Source organism: Trichosurus vulpecula, chromosome 2 (genome assembly GCF_011100635.1).
Source record: "Trichosurus vulpecula isolate mTriVul1 chromosome 2, mTriVul1.pri, whole genome shotgun sequence".
In the NCBI taxonomy this organism is placed as follows: Eukaryota; Metazoa; Chordata; class Mammalia; order Diprotodontia; family Phalangeridae; genus Trichosurus; species Trichosurus vulpecula.
In genome coordinates, this window is record NC_050574.1 from 105,145,106 (window position 1) to 105,169,908 (window position 24,803).

The 24,803-nt window shown below is 41.2% G+C and overlaps 1 protein-coding gene across 1 annotated transcript in view; it reads left to right on the forward strand.

Annotated features, from left to right (window-relative positions):
• Positions 1-738: 738 nt before the first annotated feature.
• Positions 739-24,803, forward strand: part of RAB38 (RAB38, member RAS oncogene family) — a 50,130-nt gene continuing 26,065 nt past the window's right edge. The window contains exon 1 of the mRNA XM_036746145.1: positions 739-963. Within this exon, the coding sequence (XP_036602040.1) occupies positions 762-963 (202 nt within the window). The 5' untranslated portion in view covers positions 739-761. The remainder of the gene's footprint in view (positions 964-24,803) is intronic.

A 24,803-nucleotide genomic window follows, 5' to 3' on the forward strand; every position in this document is an offset into this window, starting at 1 on the left:
GGATTAGAAATTCCGTCCTATGGGAACTTTAGTATTTTGTTTGCAAAAACCAAAGTGAGTCACACTGTCTACTTGACTCTGGAGAAGAGGGAGACTTTGATTAGCAGCTTGTGGGTTGCGGTGAAGCCCTGGTATTCCACCAAGGGAACAACACGCCCAGAAATCTGAAGAATAGTTTTTGCGGACCTATCTCGAGGGGCTTGCGACTTAATCCAGCTCAGCCCAGGGAGGAGGTTGCTCACCCCCTACACACGGTCACCTCCCGGCCACAGAGCGGCATCAGAGGAGGTCTTCAGTGGACTCCGCAGAAGCGGAGAGATACAAATTTTAATAAAGAGGAGAGCGTCTGGGGTTTCCATTCCTTATCCCTCAATCCCCCATCACCCCCCTCCACGGCCCGGCTGGTGCTAGGCTCCGGTGTCCCATCCCCGTGATTCACTCCTTCCCTTCACCTCCCTTAGGACGGGGCAGAGTTGTGCGTTTTAAAGGGCATTAAGCCCTTGGGTGGGCAGGGCGGTCCAGGGAGCAGAGCCCCGCCTGCCCCGCCTCCTCTCTCCTCCCTGTCTCTCTTCCCTTCCTCCCCCGGCTCCTCTCGGGCACACACAGACTCACTCGCGCACACACACACACACACACACACACACACACACGCACGCTCTCCCACGAGCGCCGGGGTCCGTCCCGGGGCTGCGCCCCTCCAGCTCCCGGTGCGCGGGGCATGCGATCAGTGCGCGCGGCGCGGGCCGGGGCGCGGAGGCAGGATGCAGAGCCAGCCGAGGGAGCATCTCTACAAGCTCCTGGTGATCGGCGACCTGGGTGTGGGCAAGACCAGCATCATCAAGCGCTATGTGCACCAGAACTTCTCCTCCCACTACCGGGCCACCATCGGGGTGGACTTCGCCTTGAAAGTGCTCCAGTGGGACCCGGAGACCGTGGTGCGCCTGCAGCTCTGGGACATCGCGGGTGAGTGCGGCCCGCAGGGCCCGCGCCGCCCCCTGGGCCGGGGCTGGCGCCCAGGCTCCCTCCAGACCCCGGGGACGAAGCGCGGCCTTAAGCGGCCCCGCTTCCAAGGCCAAATCCCGGACACTGGGCGGCTGCTGCCTGGGGAACTTGGCCGAGTTGGGAGAAACTTTGTGGAGGAGACGGACGAAGTTTCCTTCCAGCTTTAACTTGGCCAAAGAGGACTCAAATAATTTCCTTTCTTTGGTTTGCGTCAGGCACGTTTCCTAGGAGTTACCCATCTCTGGGGCCCTCTCTTTTTCAAATTAAACGTTCAGATTTATGTTTAAGATAACAAAAATCTGTTTTGTTTCTTCCCCCCGTCGCTATTGGGAGAGGAAAAAAAAAACCTTGCAACAAACATGTATAGTCCAGCAAAACAAATTCCCGCATTAGCTGTGACGGTGTGTATATTATATACACATATCAATATGTGTCTATATGCACAAATACATGTATAGTCACATATATGCAAGCATATATTCATGTGTGTGCCATCATATATATATGTACACATACACGTGCATGCATCTCATCTCTCTCTCTCTCCCTCTCCCTCCCCCCTCACCCCCCCCCTCTCTCTGTCAGGTTTAGAAATCATGGAAACCAGAGAATTTTCACCTGTCTCTCCAGTACCACTGGGAGGGAGACAGGCCTGAATTGCAGTCCTCTTCTCAGCCCTCCCTCCCCACTCTCTCTCCACCCTGGTTTGCTCACATTTTCCCCTTTGATATGTTTCCCAAGGTCCTTCCACCCTATGACAGTGACTGACTGAGGGACAGCAAGAGGGTGAGCGAGTGGGAGGGAGGGGGGAACTGGCCCACTGTGTTTGAAGTGCCTAGCTAATCCTGAAGTCAGGGAGATCCAGCCTTGACCGGCATTTTGCTCCGGGAATTATGATGAACCGGTATTGGGCTTATCCAGTTCCTGCTTAGGCTTTTTCATCATGTGCTTTAGGTAGGGTTGTCACCCCTTGCCTCTTCAGACCAGCCGTGCCAGCTAGGTTGGCAAGTTTATGTGTACTCAGCCATTAAAGATTTCAGATGCCAGTCAAGTCAGGGAGATAGGGGTTGCTAGAATTTTTTCTTTCTTTTTTTACTTTAAAGTCTTGGCAGGACTTGACTGGAAATACTTTCGAGGCAAATTGTGAAGGCATGCCCTGACCTGCTGTCTTAGTCAGTCGTGGATTTATTGACTCAGCCCAGAACTTCATATGCAGAGATCAGGAAAATAAGATTTTTGGCTTCTTTTGAAATCACAAGTGGGTTTTGTTCACTTTGGTCTGGCACTGGGGCCTACGGGGCACAGTTTTTACAGATTGCAAAATCTTAAATGGAAGAGACCCCAGTTTGGGCATGTAGCCCAAACACGTCTGAACATGAAAGAATCCCTCTGCAATATAGAATGACAGAAATAAGGCATCCCCCCACCCCCAATCTGTTGTTGTACAGTACCTTAGCTACCAGAGTCCAACTTACATCTGGACTACAACATATGGAATAAGTTGCTTATTCAACCTTTGCTTGAAAACCTCCAATGAGGAGCAACTCATCACCTCCTAAGGCAGTCCATTATGCTTTGGAGACTTAGATCTCTCTCTATTTTAGGAAGTTTCCCCTTATGTCACAATTTAATCTGACTTTACAAATCCCACCGAAGTTGGAGATTCAAGTTCTGACATTTCAGTGCCTAAAACTCTTGGAAATCGTTCTGAGAGCTTAGCAACTGACTGTAAAGCTCTTAAATGGTATGATCTGGTCTTTACCAATGGGTTGATAGGAGTGTCTGCAACAGCAGAGGCCTACACCAAACCAGCAATCCCCTCATTGAAAAGTCGGAGTGTTTAATGGATATATTTGTATTGAAAATATTTTTCAGTTAATCAGCAAACACCTATCAGGTATCTACTATGTCCCAGGAATTGTGCTAGGCACTGAGGATAATAATACTAATATTAATGATAATAATAGCTAACATTTATGAGCACATACATATGTATATATTATATATACATATATCTATGTATGTGTGGGTATGTATATATAATATATATACAATAGTGTGTGTGTGTGTGTGTGTATATATATATGTATATATATATATACACACACACACACACATATACACACATATGTATATATGCCAGGCACTGTGCTAAGCACTTTGTAATTATTATCTCATTTGAGTCTCACCACAACCCATTATTATCCTCATTTTACGAATGAGGAAACTGAGGCAAAGCGTCACAGGCCTCATTTGAACTCAGGCCTGGCACTCTATCTACTACACCACCTATACAAAAAAATCAAATAATTTCTACTCTCAGGGGGCCTAAATTCCAATGGGGCAAAGTATATCTATAAGAATATACCGAATAAACACAAAGGGGACAAATAGGTTGTTAACCACAGGGTAGATAGGGAGGGAGAACACTGGCATTTGGAGGATCAGGAAAAGCTTTGCATAGAAGGCCATGCTTGACACGAGTCTTGAAGGAAGAGAGATTCTGCGAAGCAGCTGTGAAAAAGGGATGCATTCCTGGCATGGGGGGAATAGGCAGTGCAAGTGCATGGAGATGGGGGATGGGAGGAATGGAGAAGAGGCGTGTTTGGTTATATCGCACAGTTTAAGAGGGAGAGAGATATACGGTGAACCCGGAACACTCCGTTTGGGGCTCAGGTTGTTATAGGCGTTTTTATGTTTTACCCTTGAGCTAGGGAGCCCCTGGAGTTTATTGAGTAGAATAGTCACATGGCCAGATCTAAGCTTAAGGAAAATCACTTTGGCAACAACAGTGTGAAGGATGAATAGGAGAAGGGAGAGACCTGAGGCAGGAAGACCAATTAGTTGTGCAATAATCCAGGTCAGAATTGTCAAATGAAATGCCTGAGGTTGCATGAGGCCCATAACACTCTAGTGCAGTAGAACCAGATTAAAATGCAATTGGGAAATATTTAACAAAGCAAATAAAAATATAATCAAACCAGGTAATATCGCATTTTAAAACCAAGTGAGTAATGCAGCAAGAGGGGATTCCCCTGTATGATTAGTGACCTTGTTCCTAGTTGGGTCTGACACCATTGCTCTTGAGGTGGTAGCTGTGTAGGTAGAGAGAAGGGGTTGAATGTGAGTAATGTTATAGAGATATAAAGGGCTAGAACTGGCAATTAATATGATATGTGGGGTGAGGGAGAGTCAGCAGGCCATGATGACACCAAGCATATGAGCCTAGGAGACTGGAAGAATGATGGTGCCTTTGAAAGAAGCAGAGGAGTTTGGAAGAGGGGTTGGTTTTAGGGAACAGGTAGAAATTGCAGGACAAACTTGCCCCTGCCCTTGACCAGCCAGGGTCACACAGCTATTAAGTGTCCCAGGCTGGATTTGAACCCAGGCCTAAAACTCTCTAAGCAGGTAGAAATTGCAGAGACAAACTTAGGCTTCATATAAGGAAGAATAAAATTCTCTTGAGTTAGAGTTGTCCAGAATCATAATAACAACTCACATTTATATAATTTGTTGTTAAATCGTTTTTTCAGTAGTGTCTGACTCTTGGTGACCCCATTTGGGGTTTTCTTGACAGAAATACTGGAGTGGTTTGCCAGTTCCTTTTCTAGTTCATTTTACAGATAATGAAACTGAGGTAAACAGGGTTAAGTGACTTGCCCAGCCAGGGTCACACAGCTAGTAAGTATCTGAGGCTGCATTTGAACTCAGGTCTTCCTGACTATAGGCCTGGTACTCTATCAACTGCACTCTCTAGCTGTTTTTCTCATAACAATCTTGTAATCTTGGTAATATGAATATTGTTATTCTCAGATTATGGATGGGGAAACTGAGATTCTAAGCGGTTAAGTAATCTACCCATATCACATAACAGAGCCGTATTTACTGTGTGCTGAGGGCTGGAGATAGAAATAAAAGCATGCTAGACAGTCCCTACGCTCACTAAGCTTCATTCTCTATACCTAGAGGGAATATGTGGCCCACGGGAATCCTTATGGATGGTTTAGTGGCCTCTCTTTCTATATTTGAGTGTGACATTACTGGTCTAGATGACCCTTGAGGATCCTTCCAGCTTTGAGGTACTGCAGTTCTACGTGGCCTCTAATGTTGTTGCGAATTTTGATTAGTCTTCATTTAATTTCAATTTAATAAACATTTATTGAGCACCTGCTATGTGACAGGCGCTGTGCCGAGCTCTGGGGATGCAGAAAGAAGGAAAAGACAGTTCCTTCCCTCAAGGAGCTTACAATCCAATGGAAGAGACAACATACGAACATATATATATATATATATATATATATATATATATATATATATACACATACCTATTTTATATACATATATACATACATATACATGCATATATATGTGTGTGTATATGTATATATATATATGTGTGTGTGTGTGTGTGTATAGCAAGCTGTATACAGGATAAATAAGAAATGGTTAACAGAGAGAAAGCACTGCCATTAAGAGGGGTCAGGGAGGGCTTCCTGTAGCAGGTGGGATTTTAATTGGGACTTAAACGAAGCCAGAGAAGTCAGTAGTTGGAGTGGAGGAGGCTTAGAGGATAGCTGTGTCTTACCATCTGATGTTCTAGGGTCACCTGTAGCTCTAACTCTATAGTTAGAGGCCGCTGGGTGGTGCAGTGGATGGAGTAGAGGACTTGGCACTGGGAAAACCTGAGTTTGAATCTTTCCTCAGGCCTTTGCCGCTGTGTTATCCATTGGCAGGTCTCATCTGTAGAACTGGGATAATAATAATACGGACCTCACTATGTTGTTGTGAGGATGAAATGGGTTAACCTATGCAAAGTGCTTTGCAAATTTTAAATCAATATATAGATGCTAACTCTTACTATAATTATATGAAGTTAATATTAGTTACTGCCAAAAAGAGGGTGGAACTATTGGCTATCACTTGCTTTGGAAATTTTTGGTAGATTCCATATCCCAGAGATCACCAGCAGAAAAATTCTTAGGTTGAGCTACCCTGTCTTACTCCTGGTCAATACCTCCTTTTCTCCAGTCCATAGTTAATGAACATTTATTGAGTGGGTGGTTTTTGTTTGTTAGGGGGAGGGAGCAGGAACAATTTAAAAGCAGAATTTTAATATCACGTTAAGATGTGTGTTGATCCTTGGGGTCAGGTTGCAGGAACTAGGGGGATCTGATTAGACACAGCCAAAGGACACTCCTTGCATCTCTTCTGAAAAAGGCTACACGCTAAACTTTTTAGGTAGGAATTTTCCTAGACACAACAGAAATGAACCTGGAGAATATATCTATCCATTTAAGTGCTGAAGACGCCCAGTGCCAAGCACTATATAAATTACTGGCTGTAGGGTGAGTTGCTTCACCGTCCTCTCCCCAACCTCTTCCTCATCTCTGCCTGTTCACATTCTTACCCAGCTTCCAGTGCTGCCTCCTCCAAAAAGCCTTCTCTGACCTCCCCCACTGGAATAGATCCTCTGAACTTTTCTAACACCATGTTTGGTTCTTTTACAATACTAGACATGTAGGAGTATCTGTGTGTATATACCCCAATGTATATTGTGTATATGTATGTATATGCACACATAATCCAGTGGAAAGGATGCCAGATTTGGTGAGGACCTGGGTTCTTATTCTCACTAATACTTAGCAAATGTGTGACCTGTACAAGTCAATCAACTTTTCTGGGGCTCAGTTTCTTTATCTGTAAAATGAGGGGGTGGGATGAAATGGCCTCTTCGATCATTTGTAACCTTAAGTCTATGATCCTAACATCTTCTGTGATTTTAACCTTAGGACAACCCTGTAAGTAGGGTGCTGATAATTCCTTTCTATAGGGACACAGGGAGGTTCAGTGGCTCACAAGGCGGCATTTTAACCCAGGTTTTCTGATCCCAGAACCAGTCAGTATTATTTCTGTTACACCCACACTGGGGCACTTCATTCATAGATTACTTGCTAATCCTTCCTCTGAAGGATCCAGGGTGAAATGTACCTTCTTTTAAGGTTGGAAGAAATAATGCATGGAATGAATTATATAGAAACAATAAAATACTGTAATGGAGTTGGAGACAGCAGAGTTGAGGTAGATCATCTTTGAATTTTTCCTGGGCTGTCTTTGTAGTTCTTACCTGTCCCAAATCTTGTGCCATGGAGAAATGGGACCTTGTACTGGGGTAGGTGAGCAGGCAACATTCCCTATGAAAGGAAATTAGGATGTTTGTGAGACATTTCTGTCGAGGTTCATGTTGTCTGTGCCTTCTCATAACACATCTGCGGTTGTTACTATCGAAAGTACCGGGCAGGGGAACCCCAAGCTTGAACTCATATGGATCGTTATCTTCTTATGTTGCCAGAGTACCTCCTTGTGATTCCCTTAAGGTTCCACAGGGGTTAAAGCTTGTGGATCCAGACAAACCATGCCAGCTAAAGCCCTGTATCTTTCGTGTGCAACAGCATATTACAGGGTATCCCTAAAATCTGGACACATAGGCAAGGCAATGTGGAGTTATTGCATCGAGTTCACATGAATCTGACAAAGCACATCAACCTTTGCATCACAAATGATGGAAATCATATTGAAGATGTTATTTGTTAATATTTCAATTAAATAAAATGTTGAACATTTCATTCATTTCATTTCTTGAAAATATGCATTTTTACCTACGTGTCCAGACTTTAGGAACACCCCGTAGATTTGGAGGCCAGAGACTTGGATTCCTGTAATAATAATCATAGTAGCTAGCATTTATATAACACTTTCAGATTTGCAAAATGCTTTCAAATATTACCTCATTTTATCTTCATAGCAATCCTGAGAAGTAGGTTCTGTAATTATCCTCCTTGTACAGGTGAGGAAACTGGGGCAGGTAGAGATTAAGTGACTTACCCAGGGTCACGTAGCTAGTAAAAGTGTCTGACGTAGGTTTTGAATGCAAGTCTTCCTAACTCCTTGTGAAGCACTGTACCCACCGGGCCTTCCACCTGCCTCAATGTCTCAGCTGAATGGGCCTAAGAAAATCACTCAACTATTCTGAGCCTTAGTATCCTCATTTCTGTAATGAGAATGACAATATTTACACTATGTTTCTTGCAGGACTGGTATCAGAAAAGGGCTCTGAGATCTGTAAAGTAGTATATAAATGGGAAGAGTTATATTAGAGAAATGAATGCATATTGACCTAGGATTCAGAAGACCTGGGCTCCACTATTAGGCCTGCTTGTATTAAGTCTCAAATTTATTTATTTATTTTGTATCAAACGAAATGGGCCAGACTTAGACAATTTCTAAAATGCTGTCATTTATCAAGTACCTACAACTTATCTGTTTCTTATTATGTATCTACCATGTATGTGTCAGGCACTGTGCTTGGTGCTAGGGGTACAGGCAGAAAATCAAACAGTCCCTCTGTAAGATACACAGGACGTATTTTATTCTTCCAGAATTCTCTGGGCATGTTGAAGAAATGAAAATAGAACACCCAGATGGTGGAATATAGTTTTCTGGGGAATGTATATGAGATTCTGGGGAATGTGGCTATTTGTAATATGTGCCTGTATATTATATAAAGACTCTATTACCTTAGATTTCAGGATGAGCTCTACAGACTGTCTAGTTACTGGTCCAACCTCATTACCCTTCTTTACTGATTTGTTTACTTCCGTTTTTGTTTTAATCCTACGTGGCTGGTGCATGGCTTAATAGCAGAACTTGACTTTGCATCAGAAAGAATTAGTATAAGGACAGGGGATGAAAATAGACCACTTACAGTCCCCCAAATGCCTCCTGGGAAGAGAAAGAGTCTATTTTCATAGATGAGCAATACTAGTGGAAATTCAGAGTGTGCCGTGGTCTTTGAGGCTTTATAAAGCCACTCTGCCTACTTAGTATTCATAATCAGAATGGCAAAAGAATAATACTTCGTTGCTTCTAGAAATGAAATAAGCATTTACTAAGCACCTACTACATCTCAGGCTTATAGGACTTATCTCATTTGATCCTCATAACAACTTTGGGTTTTAGTTGAGACCAGAAGAAAGACAGGGAAGCCAGAAGGTAGACATGAGGAGGGAGAACATTCTAGGTATAGGAGATAGCCAGTATGGGAAGTACGGCCATACTGCTGGTAAGAATTAAGGTGAAATTCAAAGTCAGGTCTCTCCTGGTCTAGTGTGCATTCATTCAGTCAGTAAATCAATAAGCATTTATTTAGTGCCAACTATGTGCCAGGCACTGTGCTAAACAATCCCCGTTCTCAGGGAACTTATAATCTAACAGGGGTAGACAACAAACAAATATAGACAAACAAGCGATATATAGGATAAATAGGAAATGATTAAGAGGGAAGGCACTAGAATTAAAAGAAGTTGGGAAAGACTTCCTGTAGAAGATAGGATTTTAGTTGGAACTTGAAGGAAGCAGGGAAGCTAGTAGGTGGAGATGAGGAGCGAGATCATTCCAGGCAGGGGAGACAAGAGAAAATGCCCAGAGCTGAGAGATGGAATGTCTTGTTTGTGATCAGTCAGGAGGCCAGTGTCACTATATTGAAGAGTGGCATGTCAGTGAGTTCCATGATACAAGACTGCTCCACTATACAGTACTCACGTTGGACCAATAACTAGACAGTCTGTACAACCCATCATGAAATCTAAGGTAATATATTCTTTATATAATATACAGGCAAATATTATAGATATCCACATTCTCCAGAATCTCATATATGTTCTCCAATACTAGCTTTATTCAGTCAATGAAGGACTCACACTGTTTACCTAATACTGGACTAGGTGCTATGGGGTATATGAAAAACAATAGGACATAACTATCTGGAATAGAGAATACAATTTATTTCCATATTAAGAGAATAGGTGCACTAATTAAGCATGTGACATAACACATTATTAATAATGGTGATTGATAATCACAGATAAGCTGCTCTTAAGCCAGCATCAAGATGATATTTCTTAACAATGAGAGTTATCCAGAAATGGAATAGGTTGCTTGGAGTGTGGATTGTTGGAGAGAAGTAATGAATTCTCCATCACTGGTGATCTTTGCAGAGGGTATTGTAGATGATAGTCAGGATTTATATGTTTCTCAGCTCCCCTCCAATTTGAAGATTCAGTGAATTGAAAAAAAAGGTATAATGCAAGCCTATAGAATCCATTTTGATACATGGGAAAACATGTGAAGAATCCAGCAGAGGGGCTTTCTGGACCTTCTTTAAGGAATGCGTTTTCTCTGACTGTAGATGACCAGTCACAAGCACTGAGTGCCGTTGGCTCTGTACATAGTGGATAAACACCTGAGCTTGGATCATGGAAAACCTAGGTTCAATTCTCTCCTCCAGATATGCTATGGCTCTTACTCTGGGCAAGTCACTTAAGCAAGTGCTGTGGATGACTCTCTAAGACTGTAATTTGTTTGACCTGCTTTTATAGAGGGAGTTTCTTCACCAAGACCTCCTTATACTGATGAAATCACTTGTCCTGTCCCTCCCCTTTTCCCTACACAGAGAATGAGAAGGTATGATGGACTGTTGTGATGAGTATCTTACAGATGAATTTGGAATCTAGTCAAGTGTCTTGGTCTCAAGAAACCTGTGATCTGTTAGAAGTCCTTTTCCTCCTTGCATCCTGCATAAGAAAAATAGTTTTGCAAGAAATTTATCACTTCAGATGGTGGTTTCTGGTGATATGCACATTTGATAGAATCAGTTTTATTCAGTGAAATGGAAAAGCTCCCCTCAGTTTTATTCAGTGAAATGGAAAAGCTCCCCTCTTTAACTGGGGCCATGAGAACCAGCATAATGATTTGGTGAAGTAGAGTCACACACAAAGGGGCCAGAGTGAAGAATTTACAGGTTCACAGCAGATACAGACTTCACTTGATGGTCTTCAGCAAGGTTGAACCCACTGCCTTCTGATGTAGCTCATTCCAAATCTGGCAAGTTCTGCTTATTGGACAGCTTTTCCTTAACTTAAACTTAAATTTGCCATTTCCACCCTTTGGCTCCAATTTTGGCTCATAGGACGATTAGTCCATAAACATTTATTATTAAGTATGTACAATATGTCAAGCATGGTGCTAAGCACTGGGCATCCAAAGAAAGGTAAAAGACAGTCCCTGCTGTCAAGGAGATCATATTCTAAAGGGGGAGACAACATGTAAACAAATATATGGTGGCTTGGGGCCAACTTTGTGGTGCAGTGGGTAGAGTTCTGGGCCCAGAGCGAGAAAGATTCATTTTCCTAAGTTCAAGTCTGGCCTCAGACACTTACTAGCCTTACTAGCTATGTGACCCTGGGCAAGTCACTTAACTCTGCTTGCCTCAGTTTCCTCATCTGTAAAATGATCTAGAAAAGGAAATGCCAAAACGACCTCAATATCTCAACCAAGAAACGCTTAAGTGGGGTCATGAAGAGTCAGAGATGACTGAAACAACTGAACAAATCCCTTTATTAATGTAGCCCAAGATTGTATTAGCTTTTCTGGCTGCCATATCACACTGTTGATTAATATTGAGCTTTAGGTTCACTAGGACCACAAGATGTTTTGCATATAAACTTATACTTATCTCTATTAAATCCCATCATATTCCGTTCTTCCCAGTTGTTCAGTGGTAGCGATAGCCAGAGCTGCTAATCCAGAGTGTGAGCATCAGGTACAGCCAGAAGACTCAAAGATGTACAGTACATGGTAAGCACTTAATAAATGCTTGTTGACTCAGCTCAAATTATCATCAAAAGGGCTATGCAGCTAGGAATAGTGAAGAAGTTATGTAGTAGAAAGAGCACTGGACCAGGATCCAGGAGTCCAGAATTCAGATCCTGGTAACTGTGATCCACAGGCAAGTTATCTAACTTCTCCGAGCCTCAGTGTTTTCATCTTTGTAACAGGTGTACTTGCACCATCTATGTGTGAGGAAAGTGTTTTGAAAACATTAAATTTAAGAGCAATTGTTATTATTTTCCTACATCTTAGAGCAGCCTAAATGATACATCAGGAAAGTGGGTGTGTATCTCTAAGGACTGCTTTCCTAGACTCCTAGTCTAATTCTAATTATCTCATAGAATTATCTAATTCTAATATCCTTCCCCATTCCTTTTTAAGGCTACAAATGAAGTATTCTATTTGTGAATATTTTTTAAAAATCATTTTAGAATGCCTACTTATAATTTAGATAACCCGTTAAATTTCTGAGAGAATGATGTTGACAGGAATGCTTCCCTAAGGGGCTAACATCCTGGGCTTGGAGCCATGCAAGGCACCTTAGAGAGACACCATATGGTTCCACCTCATTATTTTCCAGATGAGGAAACAGGGCTATGGTGTGACTGGCTTAAGGTCACTCTGGGATTTGGGGTCAGAGCCAGGACTAGAATCCAAGTCTCCTGACTCTCATTCCAGGGCTTTTTCTCATTAGAGCAGATCAATAGAGACTTTACACAATCATACTTTTTCAGGATATATTTTTGTTGTTTTGTTTTTTGTTAGTGAGTGAAAGAGCAGATTAAGATACTAAATGCATGGGTTAGGAATGCACAATAAGTGAGAAATGCTTCTTTGTCGGCACAGCTCCTGGGCATAAATGAATTACTCTTACTGATGGATGCTAAGAGGGAGCAGCTTCATTGTATGAATGGCTCAGGGAGCTTCTTTCAGTAGTGGCATATAGGATTCAGTGGAGAATGGAAGACCGGCAGACCCGATTCAAGGTCTCTCTAACTCTAGTCCCTCATCACCAAGGGCCTACTGGACATTTCAAGATATTTGTCCAGGAGAAGTTTCTATCTCCAAACATCTGTCTTTTCTTGTAAACTTTCCCCTCTTCCACCCCCCGTGCCGGTTTGCTGTAAGGACACCACCATCCTCCTTGTTCAGTCTGGGTTCATACTCCACTCTTCCCTGTCCCTCACCCCCCAAATCCAGCTAGTTACTAAGCCTTGCCATGTTTTTCTCCACAACATCTCTTTCATCTGCTCCCTTCTCTCCATTTACACCCTAGTTCAGGCCCTTGCTCATCAGCTTCACCGACTACAAGTCTGAACATGCCATGTCCTTATTTAATAAACACAGGGGTACCCTGTTGCCTCCAGAATCAAATATAAACTTCTCTTTGACATTTACAACCTGACCTTTTTCATCCTTCTCAGTTTTTTTTACATATCTTTCCCTTTTATGTATACTGTGGCCCAGCCAAATTGAACTTTCTATTCCTCAGAAATGACAGTTGGATTTTCATGCATTGGTGACCTCCTATGCCTAGAATACATTGCCTCCATTTTTCAGTATCCATAGTTTTGTGCAAGACTAGCTCAAAGCACTACATGAAGCCTGCCCTGGTCATGAGAGCTACTACTGTCCCACATTCAAAATCATCTTATATCAATAGATACCTAGATCTATATGTAAGTGGGGCAGCTAGCTGGTGTAGTGGATAGAGCACTGGATTTGGAATCGGGAAGATTCGTTCTCATGTGTTCAAATCTGGCTTTAGACTCTTACTAGCTGTGTGACCCCGGGCAAGTCACTTAACCTTGTTTGGCTCAGTTTCCTTATCTGTAAAATGAGCTGGAGAAGGAAGTGGCAAACCACTCCAGCATCTTTGCCAAGAAAATTCCCAATGGAGTCACAAAAAGTCAGACATGACTGAAAGGATTCCACAATAATCCCAGCCTAGATGTAAATGTCATCTTCCCTGCTTTGTCTGTAAGCTCTTCAAGGCCAGGGATTCTCATTTCTGTCTTTGTGTTGCAAGTGCCTGACATATTTTAGGAGCTTAATAAATGTTTGTTGATGAGAAGTAATGAGAATCTGCCACAAGAAAGTAGAAACTTGCTGTGGTGGAGAGAGCTCTGTTCTTAGAATTAGAAAACCTGAGTTTCAGACATACTTCCATGACTTGTGAAACATGAAGATTTGATAGCATTGGATGAAAGAGAGAGATGAGGTGCTTCTCACCTTGGCAATGAAAGAAGAGTGATACCATTGACAGTAATTACGAAGTAGGAAGGGCTTCAGGGAGACCAGTTGGACAGGTTGAGTTTGGGGTGATGATACAAACATCATAGTAGAGCTGTCTTGTAGAATTTGGAAGTAGAGAACCACCTCTAAGGAGAAGCAGTGCAGAGGTGTAGGGTTAGGACTCAGAGAGCTGATAGTTGGAATCATGAAGGTGATAAGACCTGAGAGGAAGTTCATACGGTGAAAAAAGAATAGAGGGCTAACCCCCAATCTTTGATGGACAACCATACTTACACGGGGCCGATAGAAGCCATCAGACATAAAAGCAGAACTAAGAAAATATTGTGGTTAGGGAGGAAAAAAGTCTTAAGGAATGAGTAGATGAAAGAATGATCAGATGTCAGCAGCTTCTGTCTGTCCAATCAAATGTTTACCTTTCTTTTCTTTGTTTACATTTGGATTTACCATTTAATTATCTTGTAAACTTTGCCTTATACCTCCATCTCCTGAAGAGTGATAAAAGTTGATTTACTTCCCTTGAACCTCCTCAGGTGAATGTAGGCAGTAGTAAAACACTTGAGAGTTTGAGTAATTAAAAAAAATTCAGCATGGATCAACATGATTTAATCACTAGCCCTGGAAAACTCTGCTCAGTATTTTTTCTACGTGAAGTATTTTCTCATTGTCTCACATGAACTTAATGCATCTTGTAGTCTAATACAGACAATACATTTTCACAGCCCAGAGGGGATGGAAGGTTCTTTCTTAGAAGATATATACACAGTATTTTAAAGCAGCAAGTTATTTGCCTCATATGTCGGCATTTTGAAAGAGAAGTAAGGATTTAACTAAACATAATTATTTAGACGCACTTGGTTTTAACCATGTCTGTTAGAGCTCATCTTCATACTTTCTTTTTAAAATATGTACATCATTTCCAATGAGACATATATCCGTAATTTGAGAGCTGAAACCAAGTATTAATGGTGGAAAGAATGATGGCTGTAGACTCAGAGGACCAGGGTTTGAATTCTGGCTTTGCCACTTCACTAACTTGGTGAACTTTAATAAATAGCTTAACCCACTCTGGGTCTCATTTTCCTCATCTGTAAAATGATGGGGTTGGACTAGATGATCTTTAAGGTATCTTATAGCTCTAAATCTATGAAACTCAATGGGAACCTTTAGGTTGATGACTTACCAGTTCCTATGGGTTAGAGAATTATTTAAGGCAGCTTGTCGTAGTGACTAGAAGAGTCTGGCAGATTTGGAAGAGCAGGTACCTACTGACTTTGTGACCCTGGATAAGTCGCTCAACCTCAAAGTGTCCTATGCAGCAATCTGAGACAAAGTTTCAGAGAACCCATTCCTCCCTGCTGGTTAAGTGAAGTTCCATATTTTAGAGGAGTGGATTTCCTACATTAATGAAATCATGAGAAAACTCTAAGCCAAAATCATACCTGGAAAGCCACTTCCATAAGAGTAAGCTCCTAATATAAACGTCTTAAGTATTATTTATAAAACTTTTTAAAAACAAGGCACATGGACCTGTTGCCTCAAAAATGTAATGAAACATTATGATGCCCATTTGGTGAGAGATCTTTGAGTTTTATTATACAGCTTCCATAGTCGACATAATTTAGGTAATCTGAGCCACAGCCTGAAGTGTTGGTCATCACCATAATCATCATCGCCAGGTATGCTGTGTTCCAGGCACTGAGCTAAACGTAGGGATACAAAGGAAGACAAAAACAAAGAGCTCACAGTTGAATGTGGGAGACAACATACAAACAACTATGAATAAGATATATTAGATTTGTGCAACTGTGTACAAGATATGTTCAGATATATAGATAATGTATGAAATATATAAAAACGTATCCCTGCTCTCATTATTACTCACAAGTGTTCTACCTCTGCTATCTAAAACTTTGGAATTTCTGTCTTTTCATAACCTCTTATCCTTCCATTCTTCTCTGTGCCTAACCCCTCCTGAACCTATCCTCTCTCTTCTCCACAGGGTGGTCACCCCAAACTTCCCTGCTTTCCTGGGTTGTTACCCGCTCCTCTGGTTCCAGTTTTCTCCCTTCAGAGTCTCGGTCTTAGAGTTAACTGGTTCAACTTTATACTGTCTTCTTACCAATTATTTCTTTCCGAACTGTAATTTGAGATGACTCCTGACCTTCGTCTACTCTGCTCTCAACACGTGCTGCTAAACCTCTGTGGAAGAAAGCACATAATTGTCACAGACATCTTCTAGGTATTATGGTGGAGAAAGCAATGGACAGACATGACATTGGGAAGCTCTAGATTTAAATCCTGCCTTGGACACTAACTACCTGTGTGACCCTGGGAAAGTCATTTAAACTTTCTCAGTCCCATCTTTAAAATGGAAATAATTAATAATAATACTATAATATGATAAAAATAATAATAGCATCCACAATTAAAATAATACTAAAGAACTCACATTTATATAGCATTTTAAAGTTTTTTTTTCTTTTTTTGAGTGTGAGGCATCAGGGTTCAGTGACTTGTCTAGGGGGATACACAGCTAGAAAAGTGTCATGTGTCTAAGGTCAAATTTGAACTCAGGTCTTCCTGACTTCAGGGCTGGTGCTTGATCTACCGCACCACCTAACTGCCCCCTTTTGTTTTATGTGTTTTTTTGGTGGGCATTTTAAAGCTTTCAAAGCACTTTACATGTTATCTCATTTGACCTAGGTCCTTAAAAGAACCTCAAAATGCTGTATAAATGTTAACTCTTTTTATTATTGTTATTGTGGTTATAACTATTATTATTATGCCAATTATTACTGTTCTGACTGGCTCCAGTTCAAATTTAGATAAACTCAACCAGGCCCTCACTGCCCTTTCCCAATCCCTTTTACTCTGCCTCAGGTGATTGACTTTCTCTTCCATCTCGCGCCCCCTCAGGGTCTGTCTCACACATTCTCTTCTCTCATGTCACCCAGACCTACCCTCCCTATTCCCTCTTAGTAGGGGACCGCACTTCTGCAAAAATTGAGTACCCTCATCACCTCAGTGCCAACACTTCAGGTTACCTTATGTCACCTGCCACCCTCTCCTCCTCTCCTCTCTTCTTAGAGAAAGAAATGTCTCTTCTCCTTATCAATCCTCTCTTTGTGCCCTTGGCTTCATCCCCTACTATTTCCTTTGAAAACTAGCCCCCTCATTTACTGCTTCTCTCCTAACTTTCAATCACTCCTTATCCCCTGGCTCTTTCCTACTGCTAGCAAACATCCTTAATATATCTTCACTGGACCCTACCATTTCTTACTTAAGATTTAGTGTCTTACATCTCTCTTTTCCTTCACAGTCCAAGTCCTAGAAAAATCTTTCTACAGTCAGTGTTCATTTTCTCACCTCCCACTCGCTTATCAGCACCTTCACATTCTGGCTTCCAACTTCATCATTCAACAGAAACTGCTCTTTCCAAGGTTACCAGGGATCTCTTAATTGCCAAATCTGGTCATCTTTTCTCAGTGCTCATCCTTCTTGACTTGTCCCATGTCCTTCTTGTAGACAGCCTCTTTTCCTTGGGCTTTTGTGACATTATTTTGTCGTGGTTTTTCCTCCTTTCTCTCTGACTGCCCTTTATCAGTCTTCTTTTGTTGGGTTTTCACCCAAATCTCCAAACCACTTCCTCCCTACTCCCCAAAGAATAGAGTAATCACTACACACTATATCATACTGGAGAAATCTAGGTCAGTTTCTGTCCATAATTCCATATTTCCAGTATGTAAGAACAAGTGAAAATTTTATTGAAGAGCTTTCCATTTAAATTTTTTTTGTCTTATATTTAATTTTTTTATATGTACTACTTTCTCCTAATAGATTGTAAGCTATTCCAAGTTAGGGATGATTTGGTTTTTCCTGTTATATTTCTAATACGTAGCACAGTGACTGGTAAATGCTCGTTGAATAAATAATTTTAAATCATACCATGATCTGTGATTTTGGGGGAAACTCCAGAAACCCACTGCACATCTAAGCCTGTATATTTAACTTTGTCTTTGCATCCCCACTGCTTAGCATGGTACCTAGCACATGGGAAGCATTTTATAAATGCTTGTTGATGATTGACACCTAGAATCCTCTGAAGATTTTGGTGGGGATAGAGGGTCCCAATGGCTCTCCTCCAATGCAGCGGATCTCGTTCCAAAATAATATTCACAATGATCAAATGTTTTACAGCTATATACCAACTCAAAACTAGATTGCTACCCATCTGTGACTTAATAGATGAGTCATAGAGAGTTTCTCAAGGCACAGAGAAACCATGTGACCTTTCCAAGGTCCTGTAGCTAGGAAATGAGAGAGGCAGGATGTGAATCTAGGCCTCTCTGGCTCCAAAGTCATCATTCTGTCCACTGTGCTAAAAGAGTGTATGTGGGTCTATTTAAAATCTTTTAAAATTCATTTTGAACTCTCTGATAGATATTCAATAGATTTTTAAGATTACTATTAATGGACACTCCAGCTTTGTGCTAAGATTCACTTTAAAATCTCTGGTACATATTCAGTATATTCATTCTATTATTCATGGATACCTCAGCTTTTCACTATACCTCTAAAACTATTTATTTAATTTTGCTTTTATTTGAATTCCCACTGCTCAACACAGTACCTGGCACATAGCAAGCACTTTATAGATGCTTGTCGATTGATACCTAGGATTCTTTGATGGCGTTGAGGGGATAGAGGGATCCCAATGGCCTTCCTCTCATGCAGTGGATCTCGTTCCAAGATCTCACAATGATCAAGTGTTGTACAAAGTGTTTTCCTCACAAGAACCCTGTTCCATAATGCAAAGACCCCCAACCCACATTTTATAGTCAATATGAGGAATGAGGACTAAGAGAGATAAAATGACTCGCCCACAGCCAGGCAGCGCTGGGACAGGGACTCAATGCCTGACCTCATGCTTCCCAGTCTAGTCCAGTCTATCTGTCTCATTGCCCCTCTTTATTACCAAAAGACTGTTGGGTTATAGGATCTCAGATCTGGTGCTGGAAGGAACTTGAGAGGCCATGTAGTTTAATCTCATTTTTCAGATAAGGAAACAGTGGCCCAATAGTGGTTGAATGATTTTTCCAAAGTTGCATCCAGTGCAGAGGGTGAGCCCAATTGCTGTGATGCCAAAGCCAAGTTGGTTTCTAATGCACCCTGCTGTTTACTGTATGTGAGAAAGAAGGTATTATGTTTCTGGTGTCCACCACCCCTTTCCTGTGATGAAATCCAGTTGTGCTGCTTTCAGAGTGAAACCATCGACGCACGGGACAAATCTGTTTTATATAGATGGGTGGCAACTCCTCGGCTTCACCTTAAAGGCACACCTAAGCTTACTTATGTAACTAACCTATGCTATTCACTCTTAACAGCTAAGCCAACCCACATTTCACAAAACAAAGTTTCACAAAGTGGCCCAGTGGAAAGAACACTGAGCTGCGAGGTTAGAGCTCTTGGCTTCCGAATCCAGCTGAACCGCTAGTGAATTGTATGACTGTAGCTCACTGAAGTGACATATTGGAAACTGCTCTGCAAACCCCCAGACATTGAAGAAATGTCAGCTGTTATTATTATTTTTATTGCTTTACTTTTCTGGGATTCAGTTTCTATGAAATGAGGAGGGTCAGTCAGTCAATAAGCATTTATTAAGTGCCTACTATGTGCCAGGCACTGTACTAAGCCTTGGGGATTAAAATATTTTTTAAAATTATTATTAAATTTATTCATTTTATGTTTATTGTTAAAATATTTTAAAAGATTAAAAAATAAAAAAGAAACAAAAGACAGTCCCTTAGCACACAATTGGGTTGGACTACGCCTCATATTATTATTTTTGGTCAGTATCTGTGATTTTACAGGAGTAGTTGGGTAGCCAAGTAGCCATGTAACTGACTGGTTACTTTTGCTCTCAGACAGTTACCTGAAGGTCAAGGTAAGGGACTAGCTTACTCTCACATAGCTGATATATGTCTGAGGCTAGTTTTGAACCCAGGTTATTCCTTTTATTCTAGGCTGTTTCTCAGGTCCCTTAATATAATAACCAATATTCGTATAACACTTTATAGTTTAGAAAGTGTATTATCTCATATGAGCCTCAAAAACCTTTTAGGGTAGGTGCTAAAGATGTTACTATCTCCATTTTATAGGTGGGAAAGTTGAGGGTCAGCAATTAAGTGATAAACCCGTGGTAATAGGGCTTGTAAGCCTCTGAGGTGGAATTTGCATCCAGGCCTTTCTAAGTTCAAGACCAGCACCCCATACCGTGTCGTCTATACCATTCCAACTCTAAAATTATGACTCACATTTCTGTGGCAATTTATGGTTTACAAGGTACTTTCTTCATGACAGCCCAGGATCACACAGCTAAGAAGTCTCTGGGACTGGCTCGACACCATTACTCCTAACGCTTAGGTCTTTGCTTCTGTCGTAGCCAGGTTGTATTACCTCCCCATGATTTTCCTACCCCTTCCTCTTTCAGTATTCAGCATTCAACATTTTTACAAATATGCTAGATATCACCAAAGCAGTAAAGTTCACAGTTAATGATTAATTTCCTAATATAATTTCCTAATTATATTAATAGAGAAGACTATATTGTCTAATACTGGAGTATAACTGTAAGGATAGACACATTATATTCTCTATAAATCTCTTAAAATCATTATGCTTTATAGCTGTAACTCTAGTAAAAGTTCTAAAGATTTTAATAGTTTAGAAATCTGAACCAGGAACAGGTATTTAGCACCCAGAATTTTAATTTCACCTTTGCCACTAATAAGGCATGTATCTTTTGAAAAATCACAACTCTCCTGTGTCTTTAGAATGGAAGAGGGTTTTTAAAAAAGGAACCCTCTCTCAATGGAATAAGCATTAACTATTAAAGTACTTTGAGACAGCTAGGTGAAAGATAGCAAAGCATTTTAAAACACAGTTATAAACTGTCAAAACAATTAACTTCATACTTTAATTAAAAATTACAAATTTATTTAAATTCTTTTGAAAGAATTAGCATTTTAACTTGGGTTCTTACTATAGATTGGTTTATATACTTTGTATCCAGAAAGAATAAAGAGAAATGAGAGTAAACCCACCATTTAAAAAACACTTTAAAATATTGTTTTGGGATTAAAACACTTCACCTTCATGAAACAAAATCTGAAGCCGGTGACATTTTCATGTTCCAGGGGTAGGGAACCTGCAGCCTCGAGGCCACATGTAGCCCTCTAGTTCCTCAAGTGCGGCCTTTTGATCAAATTCAAACTTCACAAGGACCACACTTGGGGACCTGGGGGCCACGTGTGGCCTTGAGGCCGCAGGTTCCCTATCCCTGGTTGGTCATTTGCCATGGCCCATGTATACATAGACATAGCTTGTGTCTACATGGGTGAAGAGTGGACCATTGTGCAATGATTTGATAATTTAATCAGTAAGGATACCTGTATCTTTTTTTAACCCTTTCTATCTTGGGCTCCCGTCCCCCAAATAATCAGCATAGCTTCAAATCTTTACCTGCACATAGAAAATGAATGACAGACAAGGGCCATATTGTCCTTTTTATATTAACTTAAGTTTTCAGACAAAACCTAACATAAGCTCTTTGAGGATGGTGATTTTTTCATTTTTTTTTTCCTGCCAGAATCTGGAATCATACTCTGCACATATTGGTGCTAGCACACAGTAGGTGCTTAATAAATGTTTATTGACTGAACAGTTGAATTGAAATGATGGAAGAGAGGACAAAGTGGGATGCAGTATAAGACAGTCCTTGTTTACCTGAGTTTAAATGCCCTTGGTTTTTCTACTGTTTATTATTATTATTAAGTCTTTCACCATGGGCTAATCATTTCACCAGAGCCTTAGCTTGCTTAAATGTAAAATGCAAGGGATGGGTCAAATGACATCTGAGATCCTTTCTTTTCTAAAGCTGTGATGCCAAGTTTGAGAATCCATGTTGTCTATAGTCTGAGTGTGACCTCTGTGCCGACAAACTGAAAAGGCAAACTTCAGAGTTGGCCAGCCCGGTGACCTCAATATAAAGCAACCTTTTTTTTTTCTAAAACCAGTTATCTTTCTTCCTACACTCCCCCTCCCCCACATCCTTTTTTCCCTGCACGTACATGAGTATAAACGCAGAGATTCTCACAATCTGAAAAAAAATAAGTTATAAAATTCACGCTGTGAAACACAATCTTTCTTCTCAAAGGCCACCTTACTCTAAAGTGAAAAACCTCCTCACAAGGAGCTTATTGAGTAACACATGACTTAGCCTCTCATCTGATTAGTTCACGGAAATGGATCATAAGACCATTAAAAAGCCCAGAAGCAATTAGAGTTCTGAATGACCATACGTTTTTCCTGAAATGTCACAACCACGATGAGCTTTATCAAAGGAAACCAGTGTGTACTTCAACTCTCTCTCTCTCACTCGCTCGCTCTCTCTCTTTCTCTCTCTCTCTCTCCCTCCCCCCCCCCACAGCCCCAACCTAATTTGGAAAAGGTAGAAGTTCATTTGAGGGGTTATGTGTCATATGAATGAATTCCTCCCCCATCTCTTGCCCCCACATTGATTGACTGCACTAGAAAATAAAGAAATAAAAGTATTACTTTTGTGTTAGAGACTTTGTAGTAATTTTTGCCAGGACTGTCATGTGCCCACCTCACAGTTCTCTTCTCTGAATATGACATTTTGAAGTGTACTCCTTGTTAACCATAGTACATTGGTACATTACATATACGTCAGTTCATCCTATTTTGTATGCATTTATATTCACCAGCAGTGTGCAGGGTATTGTGCTAGGTATTGAGGACATAGGGGGCAGCTAGGTGGTACAGTGGATAGAGTACCAGACCAGGAAAACTCATCTTCCTGAGTTTAGATCTGGCCTCAAACACTTAATAGCGGTGTGGCCCTGGGGAAGTCACTTAACCCTGTTTGCTTCAATTTCCTTATCCGTAAAATGAGCTGGAGAAGGAAATGGTAAATCATGCTAGAATCTCTGTTGAGAAAACTCCAAATGGGGACACAAGTGAAAACGACTGACCAGCAACAAAACTAAGGCTATAGAGACACAATGATGAAATGGCCTCTATACTCCAAGAGTCCTACAATGTGTGGTACAGGGTAGCTCTTTAATAAAAGTGTACTGATTGCTTGGATTCTTCTGGGGGCCATAGCATGTACACAGTTAAGATAACAACACAATATAAAGTGAGTTGGAGAAATAATGATTTTTATCATCAGGAAAAGCCTTTTTTGCAGGAGGTGGCCCACGTGCTATTCTTTGAAGGAAGCTAGGGATCCTAAGAGGCAGAGATGAGGGGTGAGTGAATTCTAGGAGTGAGGGAGCCCTCTGTATGAATGCATGGAGGTGGGAGATAGAATCATATACAGGTAATAAATAACTTGCAGGCCTTCTTCACTCTTTAACTAGACCACTTAGATTCGGTCGTCGGTTATGACACAAATTCCAGAGACCCAACATTTAGTGTAGGAGGTAGTAGCATGGTGTTGTAGAAAGGTTGTGTTTGTCCTTCGTTTTAGAAGAGGACCATGACATCAGGGAAATGATGACATGACTTGCAGTTGACTTTGATTTGAGTTGAGGGAGGGCTGTGCAAGATCAGAAGCCTCACTTTCTTCTCCAGAGCCATCTGGGTCCAGTGGCCAGATATTCATTAGTAACTGCATTTGGAGTCACAGATAGCTGTTTTAGCATCCCAATTCTGCTAATTGCTACCTGGATGGCTTTGGCTGGGTCGCCGCCAAGAAAGTTGAGCATCTTTGACATGAGGAGTTGGGAAAATAGTGCTCATTCTGTCTCTGAAATCTCATGATCTGTTCCCATGGTGTCTTGAATATACTAGGCACTTATTAATATTTTGTAAATTGACTTGGGAACTTTGGTTTAAAACATCCTAGGTAGATCATATGAATTCATAATAGAGCTTCGTTCTTCTTCTTGTGGCCAGGTTGAATCCCAAAGATACACTGGAACAGAAGCTTGATGGAAAAGCTGATAGAAGATACTTCTCTCCTTCCAGAACTTCTCCAGAACAAATTGTTCTTTAGTTGAGATAGATAGAAGAGAGAGATAATAGAGATAGATTCAAGAGAGATTTTTTGTATATGTACATATATATAGATAGATGTGAGATGATATATATTGATGAGATTTTATTTATATCTATATATCTATATATATCTATAAAAGAGATAGTTACACATACATACACCCTCAAAGACAGAATGAAGCTAGATGTCCAAACCTGAACCTAGGTGTCACCCTCCACTCCACATTCTTACCTCCTATATCTAATCTGTTGCTCAGTCCTGTCCATTTTTACCTTTGTAAACATCCCTCATGTATGCCCCTTGTTCTTCTCTGACACTGCTGCCACGCTGGTGCAGGTTCCCATCTCCTCATACCTGAGTTATTGCAATAGACTGCTGGTGGAGCCTCCCTTCCTCGGGTTTCTCCCCCATTCCAGACCATCTCCTCCACTCAGCTGTCAAATGCATTTTCCTGAAGTGCAGGTTTAACAGTGTCACATTCCCCCACCCTCCTCAAACTCAGTAAATTCCACTGGCTCCCTGTTATCTTCAGGATCAAATATGCAACCCTCTCTTAGGTTTTTACAGCCCTTTATAACCGGTTTCTTTCCTACTTTTCTGCTATTCTCACACATTACTCCTCACATGTACTTTTTGATCTAGTGGCACAGGCCTCCTTGCCATTCATTATCACCGGACTCTACATTTTCATTAGCTGTGCCCCATGCCTAGAATGCTTTTCCTCCTCACCTTTACC